General features: G+C 39.8%; 1 protein-coding gene across 1 annotated transcript in view; it reads left to right on the plus strand.

Moving 5' to 3' along the window:
• The first annotated feature begins 308 nt into the window (after positions 1-308).
• Positions 309-21883, plus strand: part of RXFP1 (relaxin family peptide receptor 1) — a 41675-nt gene continuing 20100 nt past the window's right edge. Inside the window, exons 1-9 of the mRNA XM_025203601.1 lie at positions 309-376; positions 3613-3684; positions 5664-5735; positions 7554-7625; positions 8473-8544; positions 12958-13032; positions 15476-15547; positions 16669-16740; positions 19799-19870. Coding sequence (XP_025059386.1) covers positions 372-376; positions 3613-3684; positions 5664-5735; positions 7554-7625; positions 8473-8544; positions 12958-13032; positions 15476-15547; positions 16669-16740; positions 19799-19870 — 584 coding nt within the window. The 5' untranslated portion in view covers positions 309-371. The remainder of the gene's footprint in view (positions 377-3612; positions 3685-5663; positions 5736-7553; positions 7626-8472; positions 8545-12957; positions 13033-15475; positions 15548-16668; positions 16741-19798; positions 19871-21883) is intronic.

The following is a 21883-nucleotide window of genomic DNA, read 5'->3' on the forward strand; positions in this document are numbered from 1 at the left end:
GTCAGATAAAGCACTGTCACATCAGGCCATGATATCCAGTTCAGAAGCCCATGCAGATTTTGTAATTATCTAGACAAATGTATATTAACCAGTCCTACTAGATCTAATTCAAGTGTGTACTTGAGTACTTTGAGTTAAAACATTAGCCACTTTTGTTCAGCGTGCTATGAAATGTCATTGTGCTAAATATTATCATTCTCTAACCTTTCTCTTCTTTCTCTATCACATCATCCCACCTATTGCCATCACCACATTCTCCTCTTCATTCAGTGGTCGAATCTGTGCCAGTACAATGTTCATGCCAAGGGCTAGAGCTTGACTGTAATGGTGCCAATTTACGCGTTGTCCCTTCAGTCTCTTCAAATGTGACTATGATGTAAGTAGAGCAGAACAAGCAGCTTCTTGATCTATACAGACTTGAATATCAACTCTGCAGAGCCTCTCATAATTATAGCCTTGCAATTATAGACACTTGGCTTAACTGATGTTTATGAAAGTCCAGTATCTTTCTGTATTGAAGTCTTTCAGAGTGAAATTAAAGTGTAGATTTTCCTGCATAAAACATAAGGTAAAGGCCAGATCCCATTTGCATGTTGCATCTGTGGTATAGGCATGCTAAATCTCCCTCTTGCCTCTGGGGATCCCAGGCATTTTTAGGCATTGTAACACCTACATGGAGGTACCTAAGTAATCAGTCTGGATCTGGCCTTACAACACTATTCAGTTATGTCAACTATAATTTATGGTTATCTTGGATGAGTACAATTTCACCAGTTTTAAGAACTGCACAACAGATTCTTCTGCACAAAACCAGGACCTTATCTTTATCCTGTAAGACTTAGTCCAATAGTCCTGTAGACACCAACAAACAAATTGAAATTAATGGATTTACCTGTATGAATAAAGGCTAGAAGGACTTACTCACTGCCTCCTGGGTGCATCTACACATTCATTAATGCACCATAGTTACTGCACATTAAGTTTAGTACTTGGATAACCAAGTACTAAATCAATGTGCAGTAACTGACACTACTGCACAGTAGCACCAGCACACAGCTTTTCAGTGATGCTAACTGCGCAGTAACATAATACAACTGTGCAGTAGCATATTAGCGTGGGTTTTGCCCTGCACGCTACTGCACAATAGAATTAGGCCACTGCACAGTTAGCATCTCGTGTAGACACCCCAGTTGTGAAGTCAGTACAACAGTGTAAATTGACCTAGGTCATCCAGGCATTCCAGAGTACTGGTCTTGACTTAGTCTGAGGTAGGGTTTTCCATACAACAAACAGGGGATAGCAGCAAACATACCAATCTAGGGAATGTTCCTATAGGGTTTCTTGCTCATTTCGAAACATGAAACTTCTGTTCAGTGGCACCTCTCATGGACACATGGAAACAGGGGCACTGGGAGGCAGATACTGTGTGCATTACAGGTGAAAATAAATCTCTTGAGTTTTAGTTTGTCCTCAGGCCTTTGAAGTCTTGGGTTTGGCTATAGTGTCATTTGTCAGTGAAGAGGGGACACCAACACAGACACTGTGGTGATGCAGCTCTGGGATCACCATTAACTAGATTTGGAGCAGGTACGGGCCACAATTCTTTTCTGACAAGTTCAGCTCATTTCCTGCAAGCACCCACTCAGCTTTTATTATTTAGCAGAGCAAACCATTGTCCTGCTCCAGCCTTTTAATACAAGTCATAGCATTATCAAGTGTATCTAGCTGTCCCAACTCTAGTACTGCTTTAAAAACTAATGGTGTTCCATGACCAGGCAATGGTGGAGCCAAGTCTACTCTGAGACCAATTTACACTGCTCCTAGAAAAAATACTGTTCATGCTAATTTTTCTATTTAGAAAGCAACATGAAAGTTGGGTCCACAGCTACATGCCCCGGTATTTACCATATTAGCCCAAATCCAAGATGACCCCCCAATAATTAAAAATTAAAATTCATGAAAAATTATAAATTTGCCCCTTGCCCTGCCATGCTATGCCTGCCCCTACCTGCCTGTGTCCCCCCCCCCAGTGTCTATCCCCCTCCCTCTCCTCCATCCCTCCTATTCTTCCTGCCACTTACCTTCTGCAGCAGCTGTGCTCCAGCTCCCAGAAAGTCAGTACCAGCAGCCCTGGCCCTGGCCCAGCCCCAGTCTGGCCAGGCAGAAACAATGATGGCAGCTCTGGACCCAGCCAGGTCAGAGCTAGAGTAGTCTGACCCAGAGCTGAAAATAAGGGTTGTGGGGCAGACTGCACAGTGCAACTTCCAGTCCTCCCCCCATGGTCCCCATGCTGCGAGTCTCTTACCCCACTGCATAAGCCCCTACCCCCTCAATCCCAGGGAAGGCAATGGTTCAGCTCCAGCTTTGGCCCTGGGCTCAGGGCTAAAACTAGAACCTGCCCCAAGCCAGTACTCAAATCTAAGGTGAGGTTTTTTCCCCCTGCATTGATTTGAATAAATACTATATCTCCCATTCACTAGGTCCAAGGGGCATGGAAATGCTATAAATAGGCTGACCATATGGAAGTCTCAGAAATCTGGGACATCTGGAACACCCCCTCCCTCTCCCTCTCTCTCTCCCCCTGCCCCACCCCACACCTGCTCTTACAAGTCGGCAGAGGCAGGGCTGTGTGCATGACAGACAGGCAGTAGTGCCTGCCTGCCTACCTGCAAAGTGCTCTGCACTGCTCTGATTCCCAGCCAGACTGCATCCTGTGCCCTTGCATTTCTGGGATGCCCATTATAATTCTCAACAGCTAGCTGGGACCAGCCTCTGAAATCCAGGACTATCCCAGCTAAACTGGGACATATGGTCACCCTTGTTATAGAGCAAGTTCACTTAACCTCCAGGGAGGGATGTGTACCAGTAGTACATGTCACTTAAGTGTAACCCTCCTGGCAGATGAAGAAACATTCAGCAGCAGACTTTCAAAGGAAACCACGCACCATCAAAGATGAGGAGTCCATTTACCCTATGAAAGGGGAAATCAATATCCTACAACATTGATCTGAGATCTCCGCTGGTAAATTTGTGCATTTCCATATGGAAGCCTTTTGACCAACCACAAATATATTTCTGTCAAATGTACATGGAGAATATTCTGAGTCTGGGTTAGTAAGATTAACTTGTGCTTCCATGCATATTTCTGTGCCTACATAGGTGTGCATCTGATATAACTGCATAGTTAAAGAGGTTGTCTTAACAGTGATTTTAAGAATCAAGTGAAAATGCAAACCTTGAAATAGTAAAAAAGTGAATATAACCTTTCTTAATCAGCACTTCTTTTCCAAACACAATGGGCTAAATTCATGCCTCATACTACTTTTCTAAATTGAGTCACACTATGGTTTATGATAAATTAATTTAATATAACACAGAGGCAGACGAAGAGGGAATACATAATAATAAAATAAAATGTAAAAACACTTCTCCATTTAGTTTACAACATACAGACACACAAAGTCACCTTCCTGGAAAGATTTAATTATAGACATTTCTGCCAAGTAAAACACTATGTAAATTTATTAGGACAAAATGAAACCAATGGACTTACACTGACATTGAACTTAGCCCATTTCATACATGTATTGACTAGTTTTATTTTTGTTGCAGGTCCCTTCAATATAATCTGTTACGAAAGCTTTCAACTGATGTTTTCAAGAAGTATCAGGACCTTAAAAATCTGTAAGGAAGTACTTTAAACTAGAACCTGAAATCAACTACAAACTGTAATAAATAGATTTTTGGCTTACTAAAAAATCCCTGTTCATACAAAAGAGTTTATTTTGCCTTACCTTTAGTTAAAATGTAATGTATTTTTGTTCATATGGCCTTATTTGGCATCTCTCCATTTTTATAGGGAAGTCTTCTGGATATTCAATTTAAACACTTTCTGAATATTAAATTTTCATCATCTGGATTATTCTGTACTAGAAAACTAATATAGAAGTGTATCTTAACATTCATCATGTTTTAAGGAAATTAAATTTGTAATAGACAGAAATATATCAAAAAACATGAAAGGAAACTGAATCAATTTTCCTCAGTAAAATGAAATTTTGCAAAGTTAAAAGCATTTCTTGCCATGAATAGAATCATTCATGTAGCTGAGAACATTTAATATATTTCTGTATATATATTTCTGAATATATAATTAAATGGGATGTGCGTGTAGAGAGAGAGAGAGAAACAGAAATGTAATAGACCGAAATATATTTTAAAAATGAAAGGAAACTGAATATATATATTTCTGAACCACTGGTGATGATCACTACACAGCAATCTCCTATCATAAAATGGCTTATAATTTACATTAAAAATCTTTGATAGAATTATTTTTTGCATTTTATGTGTAATGTTTATTTAAAGAAACCCTAGTCCTGAATGAAGTTGAATGATGCAAAAATAACAGACAATTGAGATACAAGGTATAAAAAAGCGCTCTGCTTTTGTCTGTTCAAGACACAATTTAGGATCTAAGAACAGCCCAGGGAAATTATAACTTGTATGTAGTATTCCGATGTACTGCAGCACCATCTTGTGTTGACAAAATTAAGTACCCTTACCAACTCAGACAATTCTGTAAACAATGGGATCCTTCCATTTAAAAGAAACATACATACATGAAACATTTCTTTACATAATTTAATTTCCTTCGTTCACTTAGGATTCAGAAGGGAGCGTCCAGTTAAAATGACAAGATATTATAGAGTCCAATCCTATATTTATTAGTCACTGTCAAATCTGCCATTAACTTGACCAGCAAGATTTGGCCCTTTACTTAATTTTAATGAAGATATATTTTCTTTTTACAACAAAGACAAAAAAGGACTTCTACAGAACAAAGAAACACAGTATTGTTTTCAAACCTAACATCTTATCCAGAAGGTCATACTTGGGGTCTAACACAGGAGACAGGATGCATGTATTTTTATTATCTGTGGGCATATCTAAATGAGATATTTACAGAGGAGCTGCCTATTAGCTCCACAGTAAACATCTCAGCTTCTACCTGTGCAGCCCTATTAGGCCACAGGAAACTAATAAACTCTGCAGCAGGATAGTACTTGTAAATAAAGCACATGTAGACACACTGACCCAATTGGCTAGGGCATGAGGGTACTTCAGCTGCCTGCCGGCTAGCCCCACACTACAGCACCCTCATGCCCGAGCCAGCACCTCCGCAGCACATTGAGCCAGGCAGGAGCAGCCACAGTCTGGCAGGCTGACCCCTGAGACCCCTGCCAGTTGAGGCTGCTCCAACCTGCTTCAACTTGCTGAAGTCCCAGGCACACGTTCAAATGGTACACCCAGGAGCAATGAACTCCAGTGCAATATGCACCAGAGTTTATTGTTTCACATTAATTGCACATGCAGATGTGCTCTGTATAAGACAAATCAGATGTTGGTTTGTATGGTTTTAACTACCAATGATTCAACAATTTGTTTAAAATTGTGAATAGGTCTTTCAAATCTTTTCAATATAAATGTATGGGGAGTTTGTAAGGGTAGTTAAAACATAAAAGTCTTGATGACAAGTTTTCAAATAATACATATCCTTTAAATTTAGTGGGTAGGCTTCTTTCTTTTTGCTTTTTTTTTGGCAGGGTGCTTGCTTTTGTATGTTTAGCAATATAATTGTTGACATTATTATATCTTCATAGGTATCTTCAGAATAATAGAATAAGAAATGTATCAGAACATGCTTTCAGGGGTTTATACAACTTGACAAAGCTGTAAGTATCACCATCGCGGTACTGAAGGAAAGTGTAATAAAGTCAGCTTTGGGAATAACTATATTTATTTTTCATTTATTGTGTAACTCCAAAAGGTGCTAAATAAGGAACTCCAAAATTTAATTTAGAGAATAAGGACATCAGAAGATTTTGACCTATTCAAAGCTTTTGGCAACAATGGACCCTAAAAATGCCTCAGAGATTTTGTACTGCCTCTATGTCCTCAAAATTGTTAATACTTTCAAGAGTAAAAGAGTAAACCCCACTGACTTTAAATTCCAGCCTTCCTTGATCAACTTACTAGAAATTAAGAGTAAATAAAAATACTAGGCTGCCATATTAACTTGAGATCATTGGAAGCTCTTTACCATCTTATTTTATTAGAAAGAACTAATCATATAGGTAGGGAAAATATACTGCCTTTTTCTTCGCCCTAACAGATGCAATGGGCAATTTAAAAATACTTTTATTTTTATTAAAAAAACTGAACCTGTTCACTGAAATGGTTTAAAAGGGAAAATCCTAATATATTGTTATCCTTAGTCTTTGATATTTTTTTCACTGCACATTTGGATAAAAAAACCATTATTACTGTATTTACTTATATAATGCACATTCCCCTGCCCCCCCCACAAATAGCCATCCAAAATTGGTGTGCATGTCATTCAAGGAAACTGATTTTCATGCCAGAATGGTAGGAGGGGGAGGGAGGGAGGAACTGAGTGTGCTGAAATGATGATGGGAGCTGTGCTCACTACTGGCTCCACCAGGCCTGAACATCCCAGCCACGTGGAGTAGGGGCAGGGGCAGACTTCTATCAGTTGCTCTTCCCCTCCCACTCCCCATCCCCTCTGTGGGGCCAGTGCAGCTACAGGTTTAACCCTCTCACAGCCACTGCTGAATTGGCATGAGCTGTGTTGGTCACACAGCAAGGGGAAGTGGGGAATGACACTGACAATAAGAATCTATCCCTGCTCCATGTACCTGGAAGGTTGAGCCCTAGCTAATCTAGTACCTTGGCAGGAAAGACTCTGGAAAAATCTTTTTCTACTTCATTCTGCCTTCCTATAACAAGAGAGAAAGAGATAGTTGGTTGTGTTAGTGTGAAATCAGGCAGAAGGCATAGCAGGGTGGTACCTTTAGCGTCTGTCTGGTTCAGAGAGGCATAAGCTTTCATAAGTGATAGAATCTGATAAAGTGGGCTGTTGCCTATGAAAGCTTATGCCACTCTGAACCAGTTAGTGTATAAAACAAGGAGCATGTCCTATACAAGTGTGTGCAGTATGCAAATAAATAAAGTCTTTCTACTCCAGCCACTTTGCAGCACTCTTTAGTCTATCTTTTTTCAATTTCTTTTGATATCTAAAGCTATGCAGCATTGCCTTAGGCAACACTGAACATTGAATTTGCTCCTACTGACATCCAAGGGAGTTTTGCCTTTTCAGTTCAGTAGGAACTGGAGAAAGCCCAAAATGCTTCTGACGCACGGAGAATGGTTTGCCTAGTGCCATTAAAAAAAAGATAGAAAATGCTAAGTAATCATCACCCAGAAAGTTTCAAATGACTGTATTTCCACTCTCGTTCGTAACAATTGTGCAGCCTATGCAGAAGACCAGGTTGATATCATGGCATATGCTAGCTTTCTGAAAGAGAGAACAGTCACAAAAATGTAAATGTTTTCATTGTTAACAATGGATTTTCATTTTGAGAAATATCTTTCTGCATTACAATGACTTTCTCAATCTTAAGACCCATTTTTACTTCTCTGACACTGATTAGGCATTCTGTTATTTGCTGTGTTTATTCGTCTTGTTTCAGGTATCTGAGTCACAACAAGATAACCTTTTTAAAGCCTGGTGTCTTTGAAGATTTGAATAAACTTCAGTGGCTGTATGTACTGCTTTTTTTGCATACATTTTTTTCAAGATATAGTTAAGGCAACACAGAAATATTTTCATTCTTATTTGTCATCATTTGGTTTTGTTTAATTTGAGCCATGTCTTTTTATCCCACATAATTATTAAGGGACTTCTCTTCCTGGTGGGAAACAATTCCTTTAGACTTTGGTGAAAACAGAGTCAGGTCATCGGGCTTTAATTGTTCTAATTAAAGACTCTGACCTTTTTCTATAAATAATTGTTTACTATAAAAAAGTAATGAAATAAATAAGATAGAAATAAGAATTTCATGGGAAGTCCTTTTCCTGTTTACAGTGTTTGAAATCCCACAGAAGAGATAGCATTCATAATATGACATTTTGACAATATTACTGCTTTCTAGAGAGAGGGAAATTAAATACCATTTAATGTCTGGCATTTGGAAAAAATAACATTGAGATTTGAAGGAATTAATAACACAGATGTCTGTTTTATGACTCTGTGACTAATTTTTACTGTGTTTTCAACTGAAAGATTGTCTAATTTTGATATACTGCTGCTTTGGAAGAATTATATATTTGGAGACCAAATGCTAATCAAATTATTTAAAAAACTGACAAGAAAATTGCTTTATGTTCTTTAGGTAAAAAAATCTTTCACATACTCATTCAAACTATATTGGAAATAGTGCATTTGATGAATATTCTACCTTGAGATGCTATGATATAGTAATTCAATTTTTGCATGTAGTTTGAAGGGTTATTTGAAGAATATTAGTTTGGGGAAGTTATTTTTAACATCTGTCCGATTTAAAACCCTAGTATTTATCAAGCTGATATATACTTTGTTCTGAATAATAGGATAATTGAAAATAACAGGATCAGTAGAATCTCTCCATTGAGTTTCTATGGACTCAAGTCACTTATTCTCCTGTAAGTATTAAATGGAATATTCAAAATAAAGAATAGATTAAAACAAGGGTGTATGTTAAAGATTGTGCCCATCTGTTTATCAAGCAATATTGCCATATGTCTCAGGTAGTAGAGCTTCTTTTCTTTGGAAACAGAGGCACCCTTTTGGAACCTGGCTTCTCCAGTATTTTTAAGTGCTAAAGAGCATGGGTTAATCCGGACTCATTAAAATCAACAGGAGCAGACTTGAAGTTATGTCTTTGTTTTATAAAAAAAACAAAACACAGGAGGACCAGTCAGAATGCACATAATTATCTGCTTATAAAAGCAAACATGTCTGATATCCCAGATTATCAGCCGGATAATTTGGAAACCAAAAACCAAAGTGTGTAGCATAGCAATTCTCAACCAGTGTGCCATGGCACCCTGGGGTGCCATGAAATCTTTTGAAGGGTGTCTCAAGGTATGAGTAAATAAGCAGATGTGAAGAGTTAAATGCAGGTTCAGGCCTGCCTCTTCCTGATCACTGCCTGGCCTCTACTGCCCTCTACAAAGAGATATGGCTTATAATAAATAGATGTAGTTTTTGAAATGGGGTTCTACTCAATTCATAAAAGTTGTGGTAGGGTGCCTTGAGTTAAACAAGGAGTGCCTTGAGTCTAAAATGGTTGAGAACAACTTGTCTAGTATGTCTGGAAAGGGCTGGAAAAGAGTGATATTTCTCTGTATCCATTTTGTTAGGAACAGTGCTTTACCTTACAATAGCTTTAACTTTTATGAGGTTGTTTCATGGTATAAAATGGAGTGCCCCAGGGGTGAGTTCCGGAACTGGTCTTATTCAATGTTGATCTGAAACATGGGCGACTGGTGCTTCCTGAGTCAGGCGACTGGTGACTCCTGGTGCCTCCTGAGTTAGCAGCCAGTCAGCAACCGGGGAGGGGTCCCCCCATGGCCAATTGCACTGGCACTTCCGGGTTAGCATGATCAGCCACAGGGGAACCTCCACCCCTCGGTCAGCACGATCAGCCACAGTGGGACCGTGGGGATCGGTTCCCTGGCATCCCCACTCCTTGGCCGGCACTCTCAGGGGGGGCACCAGTGCTCTCTCCTGCCCCCCTGCCTGTCGCCTAACTGGGGAATGCTGGCTGTCAGGGGGTGCACCAGTGCTCTCAGGGGGTGCATGTGCACCCCCATATACCCCCTATGCATCACCACTGATCTGGAAGATGGCATAAAGTGCACCCTCAGGAAGGTTGAGGATGACACCATCTCAGAAATGTAGTAGATACGCTGGAGGGTAGGGCTAGAACTCAAAGTGACCTAGACAAATTGGAGGATTGGGCCAAAAGAAATCTCATGAGGTTCAATAAGGACAAGTACAAAGTCTTGCACTATATACCAGTATGGGCTGGGGGCTGAATGACTGGGCAGCAGCTCTGCAGAAAAGGACTTGAGGGTTACAGTAGACAAATGAGATGGATATGAGTCAGCAGTGTTCCCTTGTCATGAAGGCTAACAGCATACTGCACTGCACTAGTAGGAGTGTTGCCAACAGATCAAGGGAAGTAATTATTCTGCTGTAGTCTGCACTGGTGAGGCCATATCTGGAGTACTGTGTCCACTTTTGGACCCCCCACTATAGAAAGGATGTGGACAAGTTGGAGAGAGTCCAGCGAGGGGCAACAAAAATGTTTCAGGGGCTGGGGCACATGATTTATGAGGAAAGGCTGATGGAACTGGGTTTATTTAGTCTGCAGAAGAGAAGACTAAGAGGGGATTTGATAGCAATCTTTAACTACCTGAAGGGTGGTTCCAAAGAGGATGGAACTAGACTGTTCTCAGTGGTGAGAGATGATAGAACAAGGAGCAATGGTCTCATTGCAGCAAGGGAGGTTTAGATTGGATATTAGGAAAATTTATCTCACTAGGAGGGTGGTGAAGCACTGAAATAGGTTACCTAGAGCAGTGGTGGAATCTATTCTTCCAGATTTTTAAGGCCTGGTTAAACAAAGCCCTGGTTGGAATGATATAGTTGGGAATGGTCCTGCTTTGAGCAGGTGGTTGGACTAGATGACCTCCTGAGGTCTCTTCCAACCCTAATTTTCTATGATTCTATATAGCTATGTAAATAGCAATGCTATTGAAATACCTTAGTTCATATTTAAGATCCTTGGATAAAAATGCAAAATACTGTTGTTCATATATTCTTATTCAGAGCATTCACCGTGTGTATATTATAGTTTTTTGCTGTAAACTATGATAATATTGTACATTCTATATGGTAACAAGCAGTAGTAGCAAAAGGTAAATTCAAGGAAATGCTGAAGTTTAAAATTAGAGATGTAAGATCAATGTCTTAGAAATCCTATCAATCAGAGAAGAATAGGACTGGAAGGGACCTCAAGTAGTCATCTTGTCCAACCCCTTGCTCAAGGCAGGATCATCTCTGTGTAAACCATTCCAGACAAGCATTTGTATACACTGTTCTAAAAACTACCAAAGATAGAGAGTCCACAGTCTTTCTAGGTAGTGTGTTCCAATGCTTAATTACTCACCACATTAGAAATTTCTCCTGATATCCAACCTAAATTCCCCTTGTTGAAATTCAAGACCATTATTTCTCGTTCTGTTCCCTCCAGCCATGGAAGAAAACAGAATTAATGTTATCTCCATCCTTTTTATAACTAGCCTTCAGGTATCGAATCCTCTTCAATATTCTCTTCGCCAGGCTAAATAATCCTAGTTCATCCAACCTTTTCCCCTAAATAATGTTTCTTAGACCTTTCATCATCTTTGTTGCTCCTTGCTGGATTCTTTCCAATTTGTCCATATATTTCTTTAAGTGCAGCACTCCAAACTGGACACAGTACTCCATGTGAGGCCTCACCAGTACTGAATAGGTGGAATAATCACTTCCTTTGACTTGGAAGCAACACCTCTGTTAATATAACCCAGTATGCTATTGACTTTTTTGCAACAAGAGCACAGTGTTGACTCATTCAGCTCATGGTCCACTGTTACTCTCAGGTTCTTTTCTGCAATACTGACAGCCTAACCACTTATTCCCCAATCCATATATATGCCTTTTAAATGCAGAACTTTGCACTTGTCCTTACTGTATTTCATTTTGAACCTTTCTTCAGTTTATCAAGGTCATTCTGAATCCTAATCCTGTTTTATGTAGTGCTTGCAACTCTGTCCAGTTGAGCATCCTCTGCAAGTTTTCTAGTGTGCACTCAATACCATCCTCTAAATCACTAATGATAAATGAAAAAATGAGTCTAGGATAACAAGATACTGAATACAGCTGCTCCTCTAACAAATAGTGGATACACCTACACAAGACACTAAATGCAGAATAGACTAATTCTACTTTGCATTAGTACATTACAGCAAAAGCCGTGCTATGGCATTAATGCACAGTAGAAATAGTCTACTGTGAGTCCTAGTTTTCTTGCTGAAAGTATCAAACTGGTGTTTAGAACACAAACAGCAGAGCAGATACTTTGGCCTAGGAATCAAAATATTTCAATCTGTATTAAGTAGCACCTGCCTGTAATGTTTTCAAAGAAATAAAGTAAAAGAACCTAATAGTTTGACTACTGTGTTATACCTTGTCATATTGGGTATATAAATTATGCTTTACTACTATTGATATGAAATAAAATAAATGTAATGAAAATATACATAATAAATCCAAACAAAATAATATATTTCTAAATTTTAAAAAAATGTTATTGAAGTAAAGCTTTCAAAGCAGAGCATTTTGAATTTCTGTTTCATGGGAAATTTCACACACAGCAGTTTTAGTTCTGATTTGGAGTGAAAACAAATTCTGAAATGTTGGAAATTTCCCATGAAACTAAAATTTCAAGCTTCAAACAGCTTTATTTACAATACCCCAGGAGAGTAAGGAAAACTTCAGTTTGATCTGGAGGTTAGAGGAATTTGAAAAATAAAACAGCTGTCCAACAAAACCAGAATTTTTTAATTGTGATATTTTCAATACATCAGCTTCCAACTCCTGCTGTTAAATATAATCAAGAACCCAATCCCTTTCCATTAGAGTTGATGCAAGCTTGCTGTTGATTCACTGAGGGAACAGTCAGACTCTAGGTTTATTTTTAAAAGGCATGTAGAACCAACTTCACATAGACATTTCAGCTGCGGTATTCTACTCCAGTGATACAAAGGGCCAGACTATACCAGTAGACAGTTGCAAAAGAAGCTCCCTTTGCCAAGTTATTCATTGAATAATTCAGGAGAAGTTAAGATCCCACCAAAAATCATTTTATTACATCTAATATCATGAGAAACAAATAAATCTTGCCCATGTTGTATTAGGAAGGGGAAAAAACTGCAAAAGAGACATTGTTCTTTAATATTAATTACTGCAAATACATCATGAAATACTGGCTTTTTTTCTTTTTCCAGAGTGCTGATGCATAATTCTCTTTCTCGCTTACCTGATAAATCTCTGTGCCAATACATGCCCAGACTGAACTGGCTGTAAGTTTTATTTTACTTGGAAAAGAAACTTTGATCATCTTGAAACCAACCAATGGTGTTCCATAACACTTAATTCAGCCCTAAGTTAAATATAAGAAAGGGGAATGATAAAGAGCAGAAATCTCTCCTTTCATTTCTATAGCGCTGTTTGTTTGTTTTTATCTCAGCTAGCCATAGAGGGCCAGGAGACAGTTTGTCCCAGAAATGTTATGATAAAATGATACCATAACAATTATCTCCCTTGCATGGGCTCTGATACTGTGTTTGTTTTTTATAAATTGCTTTTGATACAAATGCCAACCGATTATGTTGTTTCAATTTGGGGATGGAAGGAATAAGGATGGAACAGTTTTTAAGATATGAGCCTTATACCTCCCAACAGTGAGCAGAAGAACTTTCATTTTAATTGAATATAAACAGTTTTAAAATGTTTCTAACATTAAAATGTTGTAAATACAATTACAGCTCTTTGAGCCAGTGTTGCCTCTGTTGTTGGCTGAAGGCATTCATTCTGTATATGTCAAGAGCAGGCATAAGTCCCAATCCAATAAAATGATTTAAATACTTTAGCTAAATACAGACAATCAAAAGGCCTGAGGCTGAATCGATTCAATCTTCACAGGTTATTCTAGGCTACATAGTTTGAATTGATAAGGAAGTGAACATGCATTCACTTTTGATTCCAGAAATGCAGCCAGATGCCTGCAGTGGCCCAGGTCAGAAGCCAAGGGGTGCTAGAACACACAGCCCTGCTCAACTGAAGCAGACAGCTTGGGCCAAGGCTAACCTACCCATCCTGTGAGGGAGGTTTGCAGGGGAGGTGCAAAGCAAGTTAACTTGAATCTGGAGGGGGTCTGGGACAGATGTTCAATAAACTGATTTAATCTAAATCAGCTAAGTCTGATATTATATCCATCTAGGGTTATCTTAAACTACTTTTGGCCATTTTGAAAGTGGTTTATGTGCACTGAATTTCTGTTGTGTTACAAATTTTAATGGTTTTCCAATCATGTATACCGGTTTAGGTATAATTTCTGTCCCTAGCCTTCAGGTTAAGCCTACGTTTAAAAGCTTTCCTAGATCAGGCCCATATAACCACCAAGCATATTCAATAGCAAACCTTGATTCATCTTTATGAAAAGTATCATTTATGCTGCAGCTACTATGCAACAAGTAAAACCATTGCCACTGTTGCAGTAAAAGATATATTGGACGCATCCACACATGCAGGCACATGTGCTTGCAGCAGCTCAAATAGCAGCAGCACAAATCTGTGCCAGAGGTTTGTGCCTCAGCACATGTGCCTGAACATGCACTTTGGTGTGGGGCAAACTGTGCCACCTGGGGCAAACTGACCCTGCTCAGCTCCTCCCAGATATTCGGCCAGGGGGAGCTAGAGTCCACCTGTGCTGGCCCCAGCAGTGTAAAAGCTGCCCTGGCAAGCAGCTCAGGGCTACTTACCCTCAGGAGCTGGCCAGTTGGTATCTGGGGACACTAGCCATGTGTGCCAGCTGGACTGCTTAAATAGCTCTAACCTGGAGTGGCCACTCTACCCGCTGCAGCAGTCTGGCAGTGGGGGCTGCTGCTGTCTGTGACCTGCTGCCACCTGCAACCGCATCCAACCCCTTGGACCGGTGGCCCCATGTCTGCACGCCTGCCAAACCTGGATGGGGACCACACGGCTGCCTGGGCTGTGGTATGGGCACTGTAGCAAAGCCACCTGCACCTCTGGGCCAGCTGCCAGTGGGCCATGGCTGCACAGTTAGACTTTGGGTGGCACTGCTGTCATGTGCCCCCACTCTGCCATCTGGGCAGCTATCACCTGGAAGATATGCTTGTTGTGGTGGCCCACTTTTAACTGTCAAACTGTATCAAAATTAGAGTCCACAGTGCGAATATGCAGCATGGAATTTTTTTTCATTCCTAGCATACCTTTTGCATCATCTCAAACCACTTTGAGACGCTGCAACAGGCACATACTCACTCGTCTGGATGTGGCCGTCATGGTTTGCCAGAGGCACTAGAGACTGGGAACTCTGAGTTCTTTCCTCTCAAGCATGCACTTGGGAGCAGTCATAAATCAGCCCTTAGTTCCTGAAACCAAGCATACAAATTCCAGTTATCCTTTCTGAACTGGCAAAACCCTAACCTCAGGATTCCAGTTTATGCTAAAGGAGTTGACCTGAAGGAGTTTATGTTTCATTGTTCTCAGGGAGTGAGAGCCTACAAAATCACATGCTTCTCTGAACCAGTTAGTCTCTAAGGTGCTACCCTACCTTGCCTTTCGTAAGACTACTGTTATCCTTTGTTCTGTGTTAAGGTTCTACTGAGGTCTCTCTTTTAATAGGGAATTCAGAGTAAGTTTCTGATTTAAATTAAATTTTGTCAGTGATTGAAAGGTTTTTTGTGTGTTGTTTTTTTTTTTTTTTTTTTTATCTCCCAGAGACTTTGAAGGCAACCATATACGTAACCTTAGAAACATCACTTTCATCTCCTGCAGCACTTTAACTGTACTGTAAGTAATAGTACATGCTGGGCAGCCAGAATGAACTCTGTAGTAAACAATCATTAAATTATATAGAATAGTTTCTGACATCAAAACTTTCCAAAATATTGATTATTGCTTGGAACTAATGGAGATTATTAAAATGCTACATTTTAACTTAGCACAAAAAAGTAGAACCAATTGTATAGCAAAATTAACCCTAGTATACGCAGCATAACTCCACTGAAGTGGATTCGAGCAGTAGCATCAAATATCGAGATTTATAAGCCATGTAAAAATGTGAAAAAGTTGACCACATACATGACAAAATTCAGGAATAGTATCTTCATTTAAGCAAATTGCTGGCAATTAGACATTTTAGATTAACCCAAAAACTTCCTTAGAAATATTGAAATCTTATTCTGAACTCTCCTCCCCTCCCCTCTCATGCTGTTACTGAGTCTCTCAGCTGCCCTCTAGCAAGTGTTACTTTCTCATCTATGTAATTTTCTCACTTGGCTCTCTCTTTCCTATGTGCATCTACCCTGGTGATTTAATCTCCACTCAGTGGAATATTTTGGATGAACACAGAATGTAGAATCAAGCCCTTGCTGATTGCAGTTCTCAAGAATATGCACTTTGCATTTGCACTTTCATACATTTTGCATAAAACTAGAGAAGTTCATTCATCCTTCCCAAAATATCCAGAATCCTCAAATAAGTAGTAGTTAATACCCTCAAGGTCCCCTAAGGCATACATCATCTCAAAATACTTAACATTTCAGAGTCGCTCTAAATGTCAGTAGATGAAAATACAACTGAAAGTGTATTTATGCATATAGTGCACATGCACACACACAGTGCACATATATATATTACAGATGTGCATATATACATATACATAGACATATAATATGCATATACATGTACATATACATATACAGGTAGAAATATAATATTTATAGAATATCAGTTTAAATAATTGGGGATATTGCTAATTCAGTGAACAATTAAATTGGATGAAATAAGATACAGATAAAAGAATATGCAATCTTATATAGAAAAAAAGGAATTATTTTACAATGTTAGGCTTCTCAGAAAACAGACACCCTTCAGAAAGTTGAAGCATATGTTTGTTTTTATCCTTTCAGGGTGATGAGAAGAAATAAAATCAGCTCTTTAAATGAAAATAGCTTTTCCTCTCTCCAGAAGTTAGATGAACTGTAAGTTTATTATTTAACTAACTTTTACATAACAGTCTTTAGAGAAACTTCCCAGCCTCACTGTCATTCATTGTATTTACTCAAATACAAGACACGGGATTTTTTTTCCCCAGCCAGCATGAATTTGCATGCAAGAAAACCTCATTAAATACATTGTTAGCTGCCAAAAGCAGCATGTGCTCAATAATGGAAACCAACTAGGAAGCTGATTAAGTGCAGCCAATACTGAGCATGACTTTAAACCATATGGCCCATATTAGACAAACAAGATGATGGGAACCTATCACAAGGAAAGATTAGTGCAGCCCATGTAAATAAGATATATGAGAGTGCTCAGTGCACTCAGTTCCCTTTGGTGCTGACTCTTTTTTCAAGTCATGGTGAGCCACTACATTGAATATATTTTTACTTCCCCCTGTAATCCCACAGCTGAGCTGTGCCTTTCTTTCTTGTTTCCAATGATGCCTGTTTCTTCATCAGCCTTAAATGTCTGGCAGGCATCACTAAATAGAGCCCCAAACAGGTCACCCAAAATCCTTCTGTCACCCTCTCTCTCAGCCTGATGTGGCCCAACTTCCATAAGGTGGAGCTGGCCCAGGTTGCCCCAGGCCTCACTGCATATACATTTTTGGAGGATCCCAGGACTGGTGACAAGAATATCCAGTTCCACTCATGAGTTGGGGGCTAATTAGCACATGGATCCTTTGGGGGGGGTGGGGGGAGGAGGGGTGGATATCTGAAGTACACACACATACTGAAAATAATGCTGAGCTGTGGGGTCACCATGGCTTGAAATGCTGTGGACACTGATAAGGGCCCAGCCCAATGAACTATATAAGCCTTTTGGCTTTGGACCAATATCATGCATAGTTTTTACTACATATAAGTAAGTAGAAAAGTACTACTTAAAAGTGTGTTTATGGAGTGCCTGTGCTAAAATTTACAGTAGTTTCTAAAAAGGTAAATGCATCCATTCTGAATGAACTGTTTGTGTTTATTTCAAGGTCAGTGTTTTCAAATTTGTCCTTATTTCCATGTGCTTAAGAGACAGTAGGGTCTGACAGTAAGGAAGGATCTTCAGGGGGAAGTTGGGAAGGGGCAGATGGCAAAGGGGCTACTCAAATCCCCAGGTTCATTTTCCCTGCTGGAGCAGTGAGGAGGAGACAAATTCAAGGCAAACCTCCAATATTTAGATTTTATACCTATAACAAATTTAGGAATTTTCCATACATAGAATCTGCCTATTGAGGGGTTGTCTTACATTTACATAAATATGGTGAATAGAATAATTAAAATACATAATAGAGCAGAATCCATGAAGGGTGTGTCTTCATCTACAAAACCATTGAGTTCCCTGTATAAAAACATGTCATAGAGGGTCCACTAGAAAGAAGTAGTAGCTCTATATAAGAAATGGTTTTTAAAAATACTCTCAAGGTTATCACAGACTTGGACTTCTCACTTGCTGAGAACAATCTGGCTGACTACTACACATTATTTAATATTTGATTGGGTTAACATTAATGAGAAGATTATAGTGAGAGAACTTTTAATATATCTAGCAACATCAGTTCTTGATGCTTCTTAATCAAGAAAGAGTTTCCCTATAGCACAGGTATTGCACAGTCACACTCAGAGATGATGATTTTTTGGTGGATGGATAAAAATCAAGGAACAGATTCTCCACCAATGAAAGTGAATACATTTCCATTGAAATCAGGTGTTTTATTTGATACTGCTGGTCAACAGCATAACAAAGTGTGGATGCCAAAGCCCTGGGTGCCAATTTTTTAAAGCTTGCCAGAACGGGGAAGCTGTGTCACCACAGCAGCCTATATTCAGGAAGCTCATCCCATGGCAACAGCAGCCCACCCTGACACAGCAATTGCAAAAGCCCCTGTGTAAGATAAGAGATAAGTGCTGTGCTGCTTCTCCCCTTCTTTCTCCCACCCAGCCCTGTTCTCCAGTTCTTCCCATACAGGGTACAAAAATATCTATTTATATCTCTGTGGTTGATTGATTCATTTCATCTTTTGAAGAAGGTGCTGGTACTTTTCCTATATTTTTTAAATTATGGCATATTTTTCCATAGCTGAAACTAGGGTGATTCTTCAAATTTTAGTAGAAAACCTTCATTATTAATAAATATTACATCTATTACTGGAGTTTGGTGGGGGGGTGGGGTAGGTTGTTGTTTGCTATCTAATACATCCACAGTTACAGTTTTTAAAATCCTGCCTCACTTATAAGTTCACCAGAGTGTCCCAAGGGATGACAAGATCAAACGGTCACAAACTCCTCCATGACCATTTCAGGTTGGACGTAAGGAAGGAACTTCTTTACTGTCCGAGCTCCCAAGGTTTGGAATAGGCTGCTGCTGGAGGTGGTTCAACACCTACTTTGAATGCCTTCAAGAGACATTTGGATGTTTATCTTGCAGGGATCCTATGACCCCAGCTGACTTCCTGCCCCTGGGGCAGGGGGCTGGACTCGAAGATCTTCTGAGGTCCCTTCCAGCCCTAATGTCTATGAAACCTATGAAGTTGGATAGGAGTTTTATTCCAATCCAATGAAGCACTGGAAATAGAGAACTAAAATCAAAACAGACTAAACATATACCACAAATATAATTGATATGTTTTTTATAATCTATTACCCTTTTTATATATTAACTTATTTGGTCAGGTTAAGCAAGAAATGTCCTGTAATATGTCTCTCCAACATCATTACTAATCTGATTGGGAAAGAAGTGTAAAATCAAAAAGAGAAAGAAAAAGAATATAAAATGAGAGGATAAGAGTAAAAGAAAACACCCCAAGAAGCCTTGTATGTAATTATGTGTCTCAAATACTGAGACACAGTGGGCTTTAAGTTCTTTCATCTTACATTTTAGCATCATCCTTTCTGATAATCTGTGTAATAACTTATCATTTTCTTTGGCAAAGAATTGAAAGAAAAGAGTCAAATTGTGAAAGCCCTTAACATTAAAATGCTTCTCTGTATAATTAGAAAAATCCACTAACAACTAATGATATTATATCTGGGCTTGTTTCCACAGAGATCTGGCTAACAACAAGATTGAATCACTTCCTCCATATCTATTTAAGGATCTGAAGGAGCTCTCACAACTGTAAGGTTTTGTAATAACTCTTTATTATACTGCGTGCAGTTGTACAATATTCATTCAAAATGATGACATCAGTCATCCAATCCAGGAAGCAAATCCAAGAGCATCATCTTCCTAGCTGAGTTCAATGTAAAAACCCCAAATTTAGCCTGAAATGTGCTTTTTAGAAATATTACATGCAAGACAATTTCAGCAAGGATGCATACTACCTTGAATATTAAAAAGGTTAGTTATTTCAAATTATTCCTAACCTAGATAGTACCTATTGATTTCATTTAGAGCTTTGCATATGGTAAGCAAAATTTGGCTCTAAGAATATTGGGATTACACATATTCTCAAGCACTTAATCTGTTATAAATGCATATCTTCTCTACTATCTTCTCAGTTTCTGTGGTGTGTACTACTAGCATTCTGTTTTCAGTGTTATTCTGCTTTAAATGTAGAAGTCCACCTTCATCCTCATGAAAGACCCAAAGGGCTAGATCCATAAAGGATTTAAGATTTTAAATCCTACCTAAATCCAAAACTGCAATCCTCAGAATTTCTGTTCAGCTACTGCTTAACCATGGGGTTGTCTAAACTTCACGTTTCCAGCATTAAAATCCCCCAGGCACCTAACTTTCTGGATATCTTGGGTTCCAGACTAGGAACCCCAAGTAGAGGGAGAGGTTACTGGCAGAGCAGGCGTCTAAGCTCCAGACAGGGACAGGATACATGACATATCATTGTTCCTTAGCATTGCGTGTTGGTTACTATAGATAGCTCCATGCCATTGTGTTGGCTGCTCTGTATTCAACGCATCCAGGGTGAATCCAGAAGAGATGCAGTGGTGTGATGACCTCCTGCCCCCACCCCCTTCAGTCCACAACACTGGAGCAGCAGCCAAGGACCTTTTTAAGTCCCTGCATCAGGAATGAATTTTGTAGCATCCAGCAGCATGTTCCATCCTCTCCTATCCCTTCCCCACCACCCACTATTGCTACTGTATCTAGCTGCCCCAGAGGTGGGGGACCTTCAGAGCCACTCCTTTGTGAGGAGTTGGGTTCAGCCACAGATAGTGGCAGCACTGGTGGGTGGATTCCTTTTCCCTGTCTGGTCCCCCAGATGTTCCCTGCCAGCCCAGGAGGGGAACCCACACACTGTCACTGACACCATTCTCAGCTGATCCCAGCTTTCTATGCAGCCCAGCTGAATCAGCAGCCCTGGAGCTCCCTCTGCCCCTAAGGCAGGAGGAGATAGCAACAGTGGTGGGAAGGAGAGGGGAAAGGATACGCCACTGAGCATGGAGGAGAAAGGAACAGGTGCTGAGAGTGAGGTGGGGCGGGGTAGATTCTTACCTGATTTGGGAACTTTAAAAAAGACCCTAGCTGTTGCTGCTATGACGTGTTCTGCCCATCCTACTGTGCAGCAGGATGGGAAAGCTGGGAGCAGGGATGCAGCCATCCCTGCAGCATTAGTCGCTGCTCCCTCACCCCACTTGACAAAATCCTGGATCCACTCATACATGCACCTAGCTCAAGGCCAGTTATCTTGACTCCCAATTAACTGACCACAATGATTAACTTACAGTCCTACACAGTATTGTCCCAGGGAAAAAGGGTTAGCACATTTAATCTCTCATCCTTCACAGGTAGTTCCAGTGGAATAATGGACTATGTAGGATCTGTAGAATTCTGGGACAAAATGCTTTCTCCTGGAAGAAATGCAATTTCTGTTTGTATGCATAATGGAGGAATTTAAAAGATGTTAAACAGGGATAGATTAAGGCTAAATAAAAGCCATGGGTGCAGACAGAAGTGACAATTTTTGCCTGTACTGGCCAGAAAAAGCGGTCTATAGCCATGACCAAACACAAGTGAACAGCTGCTTCAAAAATGGCTGATTAAATGAAAATCTGAACCCTCATTGCATGAAGGATCAGATGAAGACCTTTCAAAACAAAGAGTCTTATGTAACCTGGGTCTGCACTGCCTGCCAGCCTTGAACTTTTTTCAGAAAGGGGGGGGGGGGGGGGG

Source organism: Alligator sinensis, unplaced genomic scaffold (assembly GCF_000455745.1).
Source record: "Alligator sinensis unplaced genomic scaffold, ASM45574v1 scaffold1223_1, whole genome shotgun sequence".
Taxonomy (NCBI): Eukaryota; Metazoa; Chordata; order Crocodylia; family Alligatoridae; genus Alligator; species Alligator sinensis.